Below are 14,236 nucleotides of genomic sequence, written 5' to 3' on the forward strand. Positions count from 1 at the left end.
AAGCATTTATTTTGTTGCATGGTTGCTTTCTGGGCAAGGTGGATCGGATTTGAGGAGTAACCGGGGAGTGGGATTTGGCATTAGATGAGGAAACTGGAGAGACGAATTCTAATGAGGACTTTCACTTCGCCTTTGAATTTCTGGAAATTTCGTTCAGATTTCAGGTTGGCAGGAAGTGCATTATGCGCTTTTTTGCTTGGTATGCAAATGTTGTTTTTCCAGCTTCAGTTCTAGGCCGTTTGAGGACTAGATTTCCTTTGCTTCTTAATGTGTATTTGTGGTTGACTTTCTCGAGCGATTGATTGTGGTGGGCTTTTGGCTTGAACAGCATGTTGTGCACTTGGAGAAGACTCTGCAGGTGACTTAGTGCCAGGACAGGAAGAATTGATGGAGGAGCATCATTGAAGAGTTCAAGTGTTGCATGGAGCCTGGGTTTCCGGAAAACAGCCTTCAAGCAACGATTTTGTGTAGATTGCAGCGGTTTTAGAGCGGTCTTGGCAGCATTTCCCAAATCGACACCAGATATTGCAGCTTCGACTGGACGAACGCGTGGTACATGTCAACCAATTGCTTTGTTGGGACGTACTTTGAAACCTTCCATAGAAGACCACACGTAGAGCTGAGGCTTCTCTGCAGGCATTTGATGTGAGGGGTCCATTTCAGATGTCTATCGAAAATGAGGCCGAGATATTTGAATGTTTCAGCTTCCTCGATCCTTGTGCTGTTCACGATCAGCTCTCTGTAGGGGTCTAACGTCCGGTGAGGGGTATGGAACAGCATAAAGTTGGTTTTGACAAGTTTAAGGACAACACGTTCTCAGCGAAGTATCCAAGCAGTTTGTTCAAATCTTCCGTCATTTTTCAACGATGGAGTCAGCTTCAATACCGACATATGATAGAGAGGTGTCGTCGGCAAACAAGCGAGGCTTCCCATGGAGTTTCAGCTTGTATAAATCGTTGATGTAAACCAGAAAGAGAAGCGGCCCCAGATTACTCCCTTGGGGTACCCCGACTGACATCCTCGGACATCGCTGCATGCTCCATTCGTTACGACGTACTGTTTCCGGTCAGTCAGGTAGTCCTTGATCAGGTCGTTTGATTTCCCCCGAACACCATGGCAGTCCAACTTCTTGAGCAGCACGTCATGGTCGATGGTATCGAACGCTTTACGGAGGTCCAGGAAACAGACACCCACGATTTTGTGTTCATCGAAGGCCTCGTAGATCTCGTCCACGAGCTCGATAGCTGCTGTTAAGGTGCTGGATCCTGTCCGGAACCCGTACTGATGCGTGTATAACAACTTCTTTTTGAGAAGGTAATCCGTTATACGTCCCACGAGGAGTTGTTCCAGGATCTTGCTGAGCACCGAGAGTACCGATATCGGCCTGTAGTTGTTGACGTCGGTTTTGCTTCCGGCCTTGTGAATCGGGATAACTCGAGCTGTCTTCAGGCTAGGTGGAAATATGCCAGTCTTGATACAGTCATTGAACACGTCTCGTAGTAGTTGTGAAAACGCTTGGTGATGCGTTTTAATCAGCATTGCTGATAAACCGTCAGGTCCGCAGCTCTTGTTGGTGTCGAGCTCGTTGATTTTGATTACGACCTCACCAGCAGTTGTAGGTCTCAGGAAGATGGAGTCCGGCTTTGGTCTCAGAGTGCCGAACTTGTTGATTTCTCTTCTGCTGCTTATAGTCGAGGCAAGCTGGGGTCCGATTGTGCTGAAGAATTTGTTGAACGCGTTTGCGACAGATGGTCCATCTGCCGTCAGCTGTCCGTCAATCTGAAGTGTGATGTCATCTTTACCTTCCTGCTTCCTACCGATGAGTTGGTTGATGTTGCGCCAGGTTTCTTTTTGCGTTCCGTTGGAGAAAAGCTTCTCGTAATACTGCTTCTTTGCAATTTCTTTTGCTTTTCGAAGTTTTTTTGAGATATGGGCAAGCAGCTCCTTTTGGTGAGAATCATGTGGTCGTTTCCGACTACCAGCCAGGACGTTCTCTTTGATCTTGAGCAGCTTCCACAGATCAAAGGTCATCCATGGTCAGTCCCCCCTTTATTCTGGCTCGACATTCGACTCGTCTAGTGTTCTGCTCTTTAAGACTGTTGTAGATCGTTTGTGTGTACTCTAGGCGTTCATTTGGCGTTCCTGCTTGCATGTTGGTCAGTGCAACCCCGAAGTCCTCGTTCAGCTTCGCGTGGTTAACAATGTTTTTTCCAAAGAATCTTGTGCTGAGTTTTGGACTGGAGATTGAACGATGATAACACGATAGAGTGGTCGCTGATGTCAGTGAAGATCGTTTCATTAATCACCCTGGGCTGGAGAGACTCCGAGCAAACAACGTGGTCCAAGATGTTTCCACTGACTGGTCTTGTCGGAATTGTGTTGGTTACTGAAAAGTTATAACAATTCAGTAAGTTAACGTAAGTCTGGGTTTCTCCTGACTCTATCCGGTTAGCAGGAATATTTACGTCACCAACTAAAACCTTTTGGACATTTCCATCGACAAGCCAAGACTCCAACTTTTGAAGAAAGACAGTTGTACTATAGGACGGTGGTCGATAGACGGCATGGATATCGAACGACTCCCCACTGAGCTTCAAACGCAGGTACAGGTGATGAAATCCGTTGTCCTTCTCGTTCAGCAACTCCTCGTAGACCAAAGTATCTCTTACGTAGACAGCAAGACCTCCCCCTAGTGAGTCGTTTCGGCACGAAAAAACACCTTTGAATCCATCAAGAGCACAGCATCCGGTAATTCCATCGGTGAGCCATGTTTCCCCCAGTACCAGGACGTCGATTTTTCCCACATACAAAGCCAGAATCTCTCGAATTCGGTCGAATTTTTCTGGATTTCGTACGCTCCTGACGTTGAGTTGAAGTATTTTTAAGTTAGAACTACTAGTTTTGCAAATATTTTTATTTAAATCAGTTAAAGAATCATAAGATATATTGTGTGTAAAATACATTGAAAAAAGAAAATTCTTAACAAATCAGTTTACAATAAAGTTTCCATCAGTTGCAGTTCGTTTTCTTCGACGAGGGTTCTTGGAAAGACGACGATAATGGACTTCCGTCAGCCGCGCGCTTATTGGTTGTCTTCGACAGAAGTTGAAGTTGACTTTTGCAGGATACTTGCTCCACTTTGGATCCTTCTTGTCGGCGAATTAGAACCTTCCCATCACGTCCTGGCCAAACATATTTCAGGTTCAGAAAGACTGCATTTCCTTGACTTCTTGCAGCAACTGCCTACCAAATGCTGTCATCTCGTCCCGGATTGTTACTCTGGAGGTTGAGCCGGCAAACACGTTCGCGACTGCTGACGCCAAGAGTACTCCATGGTTCCGCTTTTTCTCGAACAGCTTCTCCTTGTCGTTTTCCGTGTTGAATGTGGCCAGAATTGGTGGGTGGCCTTTGGCTTCCTTTTTAGATACAAGACGCCGAGCCTGCAGGACATCCTTCTCCCCACACACGAACCCCAAAGCGCCACACATAGTACGCACCAATGCCAGCGTGTTCTCGTTTTCGCAGGTTGGGAGACCCATAATTACAACATTCTTCGTCAGACGTGCCCGGTTTACGCGATCCAATTCGAGTTCCAGTTGATCCACTCGTGTAGACAGTTCATGATTCTTTGCGTACAGATCGCTGACGCACTCTTGAACCTTTGAGTTCCCTTGCTTGAGTTCGTGCACCTCCTGTTTGTAGGCTTCCAGATTTGCCTTCAGAACTTCAAATTCCTTCGATATGAAATTCTGCGACTCCTCGATGCTCTTGTTGGTATCAGCAATGACCTTCATCTGCTCCTGCATCTGGACGAGGGCACCCCGTACGTATGCAGTCTCCTTGATCGATGCTTGAACCGATTCGGTAAGTGCTCTAATCTCCTTTAGGACCTCCTCGTTGCCGCCTGCTGACTGCATGTTTTTACACTCACTCGAACACAGATAAGGCTTCGCCTTCACAGTGTTGATGGAAAAGCCGAAAATTCTTTTGCACTTGAAGTGTACAAACCGCTTGCAGACGACGCACTCGATCAGCCTTTCGGCATTTACTTCTCGGTTACCGCAAACGTAACAGTAGCGATGATCTCCTTCATCGTCGGACATGGCCTGGGACAGCTAGAAGTGTGCGATAATTGGTGTTACGACGATAAATCCAAAAAGTAAATACGCCCGGAGATTCGGCGCGAGAAGCCTCATGCGCAAGAAGATTATAGCAAGCTATAATTTTACTGACGACGACTTGACTACTACAGAGACGTTCAATGACTGTTTGTTTGTTTCAACAAGGCTTTGTTCAAGACGGCGTTTGCTAGCTCCAAATTTTATCGCTGGTCACAGACGTAAATACCTCGAAAACTCCTCAAAATTTGCGATCCTCCATCTACGAACACGTTGGGACCCCAGCTGCCGCTCCCGGTCGTTGGATGGTGTAAGGCTTGACCACAGCCGGTGAGTTTTTCACGGTAAAATAATCAAATTTAATTTGGGCTTGGAACGAAGCACAGCCGAAGTGTTCTACACACACTGTAAATTTTTTAGTTTTTAGTTTTTAGTTTTTAGTTTTTAGTTTTTAGTTTTTAGTTTTTAGTTTTTAGTTTTTAGTTTTTAGTTTTTAGTTTTTAGTTTTTAGTTTTTAGTTTTTAGTTTTTAGTTTTTAGTTTTTAGTTTTTAGTTTTTAGTTTTTAGTTTTTAGTTTTTAGTTTTTAGTTTTTAGTTTTTAGTTTTTAGTTTTTAGTTTTTAGTTTTAGTTTTTAGTTTTTAGTTTTTAGTTTTTAGTTTTTAGTTTTTAGTTTTTAGTTTTTAGTTTTTAGTTTTTAGTTTTTAGTTTTTAGTTTTTAGTTTTTAGTTTTTAGTTTTTAGTTTTTAGTTTTAGTTTTTAGTTTTTAGTTTTTAGTTTTTAGTTTTAGTTTTTAGTTTTTAGTTTTAGTTTTTAGTTTTTAGTTTTTAGTTTTTAGTTTTTAGTTTTTAGTTTTTAGTTTTTAGTTTTTAGTTTTTAGTTTTTAGTTTTTAGTTTTAGTTTTTAGTTTTTAGTTTTAGTTTTTAGTTTTTAGTTTTTAGTTTTTAGTTTTAGTTTTTAGTTTTTAGTTTTTAGTTTTTAGTTTTTAGTTTTTAGTTTTTAGTTTTTAGTTTTTAGTTTTTAGTTTTTAGTTTTTAGTTTTTAGTTTTTAGTTTTTAGTTTTTAGTTTTTAGTTTTTAGTTTTTAGTTTTTAGTTTTTAGTTTTAGTTTTTAGTTTTTAGTTTTTAGTTTTTAGTTTTTAGTTTTTAGTTTTTAGTTTTAGTTTTAGTTTTTAGTTTTAGTTTTAGTTTTTAGTTTTTAGTTTTAGTTTTAGTTTTAGTTTTTAGTTTTTAGTTTTTAGTTTTTAGTTTTTAGTTTTTAGTTTTTAGTTTTTAGTTTTTAGTTTTTAGTTTTTAGTTTTTAGTTTTTAGTTTTTAGTTTTTAGTTTTTAGTTTTTAGTTTTTAGTTTTTAGTTTATAAGATAAATAATATAATAATATAAATTTTCGATACACAATAAGTTCAAGACTTGTTGCTGAGTGGTTCGAATAAATTTAATAAACAAAGATTTCCAAAGTCCACCAGTTCTAAGAGCAACCATGCGGTCAATTTAATCCAAATTAAATCCAGAGTACAGAATTCAATCCAAAACTCATATAATATTCATTATCCTTACCTGATGCACGTTGAGGTTGGTCTTTCTCCGGGTGCTTATGTAGGTCGTACATGTGTTAACTCGATGCAGATGCGATACCTCATCGATTCCTGGTTGGAAAATTGATGGAAGATGTGGTTAGCACTGGTGGGTTGGTTACTGTACACTGTATAGATGGCAACTGTAATAGAAACCCGAGGCCGGATGCTTCTTACGAAGGATACGACACCCCCATATTAAACGGCTTGCGGTCCGTATGCTCGCTTCCGGCCTCCGGGTGTGTGGAATATGGTGCTCTAATCATCTGATAATAAGGTTTGAAAATGTTTGTTTTATGGTTTTATTAGCATTTAGGTCTTGCTTGGAATTGAGTTTGCATGCTTGGATATTCTGGAGCTGAATAATTGAATTGAAATTTGTTAAATTGTGAATGATTAATCTCTTGGTGCTTTACATTGGAAGTGCCCAAGAAAGACTTAAATCAACTCATAAAAATAATGAAAATGTTACGTAAATACAACTGTTGAATACTCGGTCTAATTCAACTATGTTATCATATAAGAAGGCAACTAACTGTTTGCTATTAAGATGCCAGTAAACTAAAAGCTTAGCAAAACACAAGCGTTATTAAGCAAATACATTTCGTTTCCTTGAAACAAGTATACCGTAGCATTGCATAACTTTTTAAGAACCAGTGTTGACAAGTTTTGATGTACACTTAAAAACTCTAAAAAATTTCAATACAACTATATTTTCAAAAAATATATGAGCAGATGAAAAAGCCAGCATATGTTGAAAATGCTACCAACTTTGAAGTTATTATAAATATATCTCGGGCGAGTTTTCAAAAAGCCGAAAGAGCCACCGTGACCTCCGACACTAATATTAGTTTTTCTCCAAATTGTAACAAAATTTCATTTATTTTTAGTTTGGGCACTTAAAAGACGTGTAGATGAACAATATTAAGCATTTTTGAAATTGGTTTTTCGCAAGTAGGTCGAATACCGATGCAAAAAAGGCTTTGTGAAGTGGCTCTTACGTCTTTTTGAAAACTAATCCGAGATATATTAATATTTTAAAAAGAAAATAATTTTGTGATGTTTGTGTGCTACAAACCATTCAAAACGGGAAAGCATTTGTGCAAACATAACTTGAAAAATTGAATAAACCGAATCATTAAGTATAAAAGATTCAATACACATTTCTTTCTCTGCAAAAATACATTTTTGTGAGCTTCCCTTCACTGATTGTAACTGAAAGCTTATCAGCTGATAATTTCGTATATTAACTTCTTCATGATGCTAAACCAGCACATCAGTACTGCCCGACTCTCCGAACAGTTTAGAATGATTTCGCTTCTAATCATTACTTGTCTTGGAGCTCTGGTAGCAGCCACTTCCGAGTTCAGCTGCTCTCAGCCCACCGACCCAACCGTACGCTGCGTTGAAAATTGCGTTCTGAACACTTCCCACCTCCCGGAGTGGTTCAACCCTACGCCGAAGTCGGCGCTCTACCTGACCAACTGCACCGTCGTTGACGACGCCGACCTCTCATCGGAGCTTCTGGGCAACACCACCGAACTATGGATCTTGGACGGATCCGCTCCAAAGGTGCACCTAAAACCCTCGCTAAAGTCCTTCACCAGCCTCCGGGCTGGAACGCGCGAGGTGGTCATCGATCCGGCGGACAACTTCCTGCTGGAGCTGTTCGACCTGGAAGGAACCCTTCGGGATGTTCCGAGAAACGTTCAGTTTTTGAGGCGGCTTGCGGTGCTAGATTTGTGTCAGAACCACATCGGAAGCGTCGATTTGGACCAGTTCAACGGCATGAGTCACCTCAGGAAGATCAACCTTGGCTGGAACCGGATTCGGACGGTGACGGCCACGAATGTGAACCTTCCAGCGCTGGCCGAACTGTTCCTGCATGGGAATCAACTGACCAGTCTGGATTTGACTCATCTGAACGCTCCAAACCTGCAACGGTTGTACGTGTCCTCGAACCAGTTGGAGCGGATTGACGGATTTCCGGCAGGGTTTTCACAGCTGGCCAGGGTGGATCTGCACTTCAATAGGTGGCGCTGTGACTGGTTGAGGAGGGCAGAGGAACTTCTGAGGGTGAATAGTGCTGAAACGTTAAGCTATCTACCGGAAACGGTTTGTAACGAAGCTGGTACGGTTAAGGTGAGCGCATTACAGTGTGAACAGTGAGTTTAGTCTACTTCTAGAAAGCAATATCAAAAACAAACCAGACAAAACAATCCTTTGTTGTGTTTCGTTCAGTGTCAAAGTTACATTTCTTCACATTTTATTTGTCAAACCAGCGGGGTTCAAACCGAATCCTGTCAGTCCAACGTAGTTTCACTGTACTTACTTGAACATCCACTGACACGAAGAATTGTTTTGCCTGAATTGATAGTGAAGAATGTAAATATTTGTCCCTGCTTATCAGATGATTTGAGCACTTTCATTCAAATAAACAACAAATAAAACAATTTTAAAACGGAAGTGTTTACTATCGTTTCGATCCAATTAGATTGACCAATTGAGGAATATTTAATTTTGAAATATTCGGTAGCACGCTGTCCCTTGAAATCGACTACAGCAGTTGTTTTGAATTTTATTCCTACCTCCCCATAAATAACTCTATCAGTACGAAGAACTTGAATTTTGGCCAAAAATAAAGCAACAGGCGATGCGGGAATTACTCAGAATTCAGAACAGTGAAAGCTCCAGAAAAGCGTTGGCGTTACCCGTTTTTGGGCGAACAGCTGCGGAAGCATAAATTTGAGCATATTAAAAATGTATTTTTAATTAACAACGAGAAGCGCTCGGATGCGTTTTTGTGTGTGTGTGGGCAGGTGGTTTTCTGAAAATTTCTTGGGTTTTAAATTTATCGTGTTAGAAATATTTACTAATTTGGGTGGAGAATGGAGCTGTTATAGCAAACCGCAATGGGCAACTCTCTACGAAATCGGCCGATTTCGACCATTTTTATTTTTTATATTTTTTTATTTGACTCTAACTAACATTTTAAAAGGGCCAAATATTGAATTTTACGCCCATTTAAAATGCTAGTCTTGATTTAAAAATTAAAAGTATTTTTTTCGAAAAGATCGGAAAATTTCACGAATGTTTCATGTACTAACATTGAAAATCCGACCATTAATTGCTGAGATATCGTCATTAGAAAATGGTGGGCTGATTGGGTGAGACTTAGAAAATTTCAATTTTCGTGTTTCTTTTTCTTTAAGCCGCTGTATTTTAGCAACCAGAGGTCCAATCTTCAATGTCTCTTAGACAATTTTATAGCAAATTTTCTGAACTTTTCAAAAAAATATTTTTAGAAATGGTCACTCATGGTCACTATTTTTAAAAATTGAAAAACTGCAAATATTTCGCTAAAAACAAACTTTCGGTGGCTATATCTTGAAAACGGAGCTCTTTACCAAAAAATCTGTAAAGTACATACTTTTCGATTGCAAATTCAATTTTGCATTAAAAAGTAATGTCAAACTTGTTTATGCATAAAACTTCGATTTTCTCCAAAAATCACTATTTTTTCAAAAAATCATAACTCGGCGGCAGATTTTTTGACCATGTTTCTCTATGGCTCAAAAGTTGTGGATTTTTGTTCCCTAAAACATATCAAAAAATCTCGAAAATCAAAAAATATGTATTTTGGGAAATTGAGTTTTAGTAAAAAAAAAGTTGATAAAAAAATCTGCAATTTTTTTTCCGTGTACCTATTTTTTTCTTCTCAAAAGTCCTCAACAATACCTACAACTTTGCCGAAGACACCAAATTGATCAGAAAATTCACTCAAAAGTTACAGCTGTTTGAATATTTACATACCATTTTTGTATGGACAGCAGCCAAAATTGTATGGAGACTTGTATGGGTGAACCAATGACACAAAATAGCATATTTGGTCATAGGGAAGGCCCCCACAAAGTTTGAGCCAAATCAAAAAATCCAAATAAAATCCATTTCTGGTTTTGGTAGAGAATTGCTCCAATGTGGTGATTGAGATGACGTGGTTAATTTATGCATTCTATAATTAGTGGTCTGTCCTATCTTTCGTCACTAACTAGTAAATTGTGCCACAATAAATTCAATTTTCATTAAAAAAAACGTTGCTTAATCCACCTTTAGGTGGGTGGTGCCTTCCTTACATTCATAAAGTTACACTACAGAGCCTCAAAAAAGAGTATGAATAAGACTTATTTTTATCAAAATATCTGTGATCCGGCCTAAAAAAGTGTATAAATAACACTTAAGTGGTTATAACTTTTGATAGGGTTGTCAGATCTTCAACGTTTTAGGCTCATTGGAAAGGTCTTTTGATTACCTATACAAAAACAGGTCGCATGGTGGGTCCGGACAACGTTTTCATCAATATATTTGAGATCCGGCCTCAAAAAAGTGCATAAATAACACTTAAGTGCTTATAACTTTTGATAGGATTGTCAGATCTTCAACGTTTTGGGCTCGTTGGAAAGTTCTTTTAAAAACCTTTTTAAAAATGTATACACCCAAACGGTGGTCGCATGATTTTGATGCATGGCGGCATGAAAGTATATCAGAATCTGCATGAAAACTGTCCTCATGCATTTTTGCGATATAGGGGTATGACATTTTTGCCTATTACCGACAATTATCTACATTACCAATGGCTTCTAGGTTGTATTTTACAAAAAAAAAACCTTTTACAGAACAAGGATTGAACCACCAATTTTTTGGTTACTGATCTGACACGCTACCACCGCGCCATGGACGCTTGATAAAATGTGAGTGAAAGAGCACCAACATATTCTTGTCTTTGGATTGTTGCTTGGGAACGGGACAGCATTATATGTGTTGGTGAGAACTGCAGATCGCTGAAATGTTTACACGCGGGCAAAAATGATCTACGGGCTTGCCGCAAAAAATGTTATAAAATGTGACATTTTCTGCTGCAAATCCACTGTTGCAGATTTTGAGATATATTTTTCCTTTGGGTGTAGCATGACGGGTTTTCTTGGAAAAACCACCCTTTTTACAATCTTCCCAACTTTATTCGAAATAGTTTTTTTAGCATAACTTTTGAAGTACTTTACTAAACTTCACGGACGGATCGAATGAGACCAAAACGGTCGAACTCGGTTCTGCCAGTCTGGAGATAATCGTGTGCATATTTTTCGGTGCACGGACTCACATCCAGACACACGCACAGAGATTTGTTCAGAATTTGATTCTGAGTCGATAGGTATACGTGAAGGTAGGTCTACGAGGTTTAATAAAGAAGTTCATTTTTCGAGTGATTTTATAGCCTTTCCTCATTGAGGTGAGGAAGGCAAAACGAACTTGACTTTATAGCTGTCGGCCACTATTGACTATAGTACTAGAGAGCCTAGAGCTTATTAGAGAACGGACATCTCGATCTCGATTGATACTTTTGGTTTGAGATATCCGTTCTCTAATAAGCTCCAGGCTCTCTAACTAGTACCAACCACTAGTGTCTTCCTTTTAACTACAAGGACTTCGCCGCTCTGGGCTCCTAAATGTTTGAGTACGGCACGGAGCGACAGCGCCGGATACCCATGTTTACACTTAGAATTTTAAGAGCGCCCGCCGCGGGTTTCGAACCAGCAACCTATGGATTGCGAGTCCAGTGCGCGGTCCGATTAATCCACACGGGCGGGAAAATAACAAGGGATAGTTATTCAAGAAGATCTAATAATTTAATTATGGTTCAATTTCTTATGTGAACTGAAGTGAAAATTTGTATTATGCGGTTGAATTATTCATTTCTATTTTTTAAATCATTCCGTGATGCTTATAAAATGGTTTACCTTTGCTAAATTTGTCACCAACGCAACAATTTTTTTCGGTAGACTGGATCGAAATTTAATTAAACTTTCGCACACCACCAAATTGAGGCAAACCTCAACGAGCCGAGCCACAATCAATCCATCTGGTGCAGACACTTCCCGCTCCGTTTTGAATGTAGGGGAAACATACCCTTTCTAATCAAACACCTATCTTCGTCGTATGAAGAGTTTGATGCTCGATTTAAGCTCCAAAAATACTATTTAGGCTATAAACTTACCAGCAACGGCATCGCCTCGAGTAAGCACGCAAATTTATGCCATTTACTGGCCAAAAAGATCAAATTTAATGCACTAACGATTTTAAAGCGCTTATGATATAACATTGCTTCCAACTACCGGCAACATGTTCTTTTGACCATTACTTAGTCATTCCTTTTAAAATTAATCCCGAAAAATGTAAATAATTGACAAGCACCAACAAAAAAACAAAAGCGCAAAGTCTTTTGACGTTTCAATTTTGAATACCGATTCTAATCAAAGGCTGAAGAAAACCGAGCGAGGAGCGAAGGCAAATAAAGAACAAAGGGTGGCCACCAACACCACCAACATGCTGGTGCAGCGCCTGTTGGAGTGAGCAAGTGCTGCCAGGAAACTTTCGCTATGAATGCTACTTTTCGTGAGTGTTCGCTTAAAATTTCATCAATTTTGGCAGCACTTAGCAGACCCAAAAGAGCGCTGGAAGAAAAAAAGAACTAACCTGAAAATAGGAAAATGGGCGTGGCCCAATTTACTCGACTGATTAGAATGCATTTTTGAAATATTTTTTTAAATGCTTGTAAAAGGAATAGCATAACTTTTTATAAAAGTGAAAATAAACAGAAATGTTCACAAAAAGTTGCTCTACTCATTGGTGTACTTGGTTTTAGTGAATTTCAAGGAACAATCCAGATTATCCAGCATCATTTAAACACGACCGCTTATTAGGCTTAAAATGGGCATATTTCCCCTAATTATCCAAAATGCAATCATACGAAAAGCTGGACCTGGTTACCAAAATGTTGGATGGAGGGGTGAGTGAGAAAGTTTTCCCCATGTGTGAAAGGGCATTGTCTCGCTGGATCGAGAGTTTGTCGTGGTTTGTCCTTATGGTGCTACAAATATTTCCATCAAACTGTTTGAAACATGTTTAGAAATTTTACTTGCAGAATAAATGAATGTTAAAATGGGACGGTTTTATTCAATAGAAGTTCACGACGAGCAATATCACAGTTTCCTATGAATTTTCGGGTCACCCTGGTAGGTATATTTCGATAAGGAAAGCTTCAGACTATTCTATTGCTTCAAAACCTCAAAATTTAACAACCATAAACTGTTAACGACAGAATTACGAACACAGAAGAGAAAAGATGAAGTCGATAAAACGGAAAGTTGCAATCGGAAACAAAAAGTTTAAAAGATAAGGTTGAAATAAAAACAAAAACGGTTCAAAACAATGTTGTAGGTTAGCTCTCTAACCCGCACTCTAGCCTTCTTTCGGGACAGCAGTGCCCCGCCCCCGTGCTGGCGGCCCCCGTGAATCCCGTTGTGCATCTCACCGGCGAGGGCCACACTGGAGCCGACGTTCCGGGCCAGGGTGGCCGGGGTGTGCCGGATGCAGCAGCACAGTTGCTGCAGCCCGGGCACGCCGTGCAGCACCAGGATGAAGCCGGACCGGAAGCGGGCGTTCATGTAGCAGTAGATGATCGGGTTGTAGCAGCTGTGGGACATCGCCAGCCAGTGGAAGGCGAACCAGATGTACGGCAGCAGGTACCAGCCGGGATCGACGTCGACGACCTGGAAGAGAGTACGTTTTTTTTTTTTGAATCCACGTTTTGAATAATAAAAAAAAAATATTTTGATGGATTAGTATCGCAGCCCCCTTATAAAAATTATGAAAAAAAAACATAAAAAAATTCCAACAGCTTTATTTAAGTTTACTGATCAAGCATGGATTATTTTTCAGTGTACAATTGAAATTGTGCATGATTTGTTTTGCCTTTGTGTAGATATTTGATAAATTCAAAAGTTCAAAATTGAGTTATAAAACTTACCATAAGAAAATTGAACGGAAACCAACATATCGTAAACACTATCACGACAGTCACCATCATTTTAATCATCTGCAAAAGAAAAAGAGAAAAAAATCTTGTTTAGACAAAAGAACGAGTTTATTCAGGTTCATCATTGAATGCTTCAATTAAAAGACCACTTCACTATGCCAGCTTATTTGAGGTAAAAATACATAAACTCTGCAACTCTGCCCGAGGGGCGTGACACCCAACCAAGTCACACCTCTTTCTCTCCTTTGACCGATATATTTAATTAAGTTTTGAACTTTGACTTCCTCCCAAGTAGTCGGCAACTTTTTAAACACTCCTTTTCACCTTTGCAGCTTTTCAAAACAACCAAGTTGACTTCTAGCTAAGACTCCCTGCCCTAGGGCATCTTTGACCAACTTTTCAATGGTGCAGATGCAGCTTCCATAGACTGTGCCGTCAGTGGACGCAACTTTGGCAGCTTTTTTCTTTCCGCTCTGAAATCTTTTTCAATCCTCATTTTTTCCTTGGAAATTTTCAGTGCTATTATTAAAATTCAAGCTGCAAAACTTGGCAGTGTTGGTATTATCGCGCTCTCGCGAGAAAATTTTCTCTCTCTCGAGTTCTCGCCGCGAGTCTCGAGCTGCCGAGAGAAACTCACCGATTGCTCGTGCTCTCCTCCGCTCGCGAACGGGCTTTCTC

At 39.8% G+C, this 14,236-nt stretch overlaps 1 protein-coding gene across 3 annotated transcripts in view; it reads right to left on the minus strand.

Moving 5' to 3' along the window:
- The window catches only part of LOC6050264 (RYamide receptor), a 20,113-nt gene extending 6,499 nt beyond the window's left edge, over positions 1-13,614 (minus strand). The window contains exons 1-3 of one of the 3 annotated variants that reach the window (XM_038248149.1): positions 13,550-13,614; positions 13,055-13,292; positions 5,672-5,760 (exon numbers count right to left, since the gene is read on the minus strand). In XM_038248149.1, coding sequence (XP_038104077.1) covers positions 5,672-5,760; positions 13,055-13,292; positions 13,550-13,609 — 387 coding nt within the window. In that variant the 5' untranslated portion in view covers positions 13,610-13,614. Of the gene's footprint in view, positions 1-5,671; positions 5,761-12,974; positions 13,293-13,549 lie in introns of all 3 variants that reach the window. The other 2 variants (XM_038248148.1, XM_038248146.1) reach the window with 2 other exon arrangements.
- Positions 13,615-14,236: the final 622 nt, after the last annotated feature.

This window comes from Culex quinquefasciatus, chromosome 1 (genome assembly GCF_015732765.1).
Source record: "Culex quinquefasciatus strain JHB chromosome 1, VPISU_Cqui_1.0_pri_paternal, whole genome shotgun sequence".
Classification (NCBI taxonomy): Eukaryota; Metazoa; Arthropoda; class Insecta; order Diptera; family Culicidae; genus Culex; species Culex quinquefasciatus.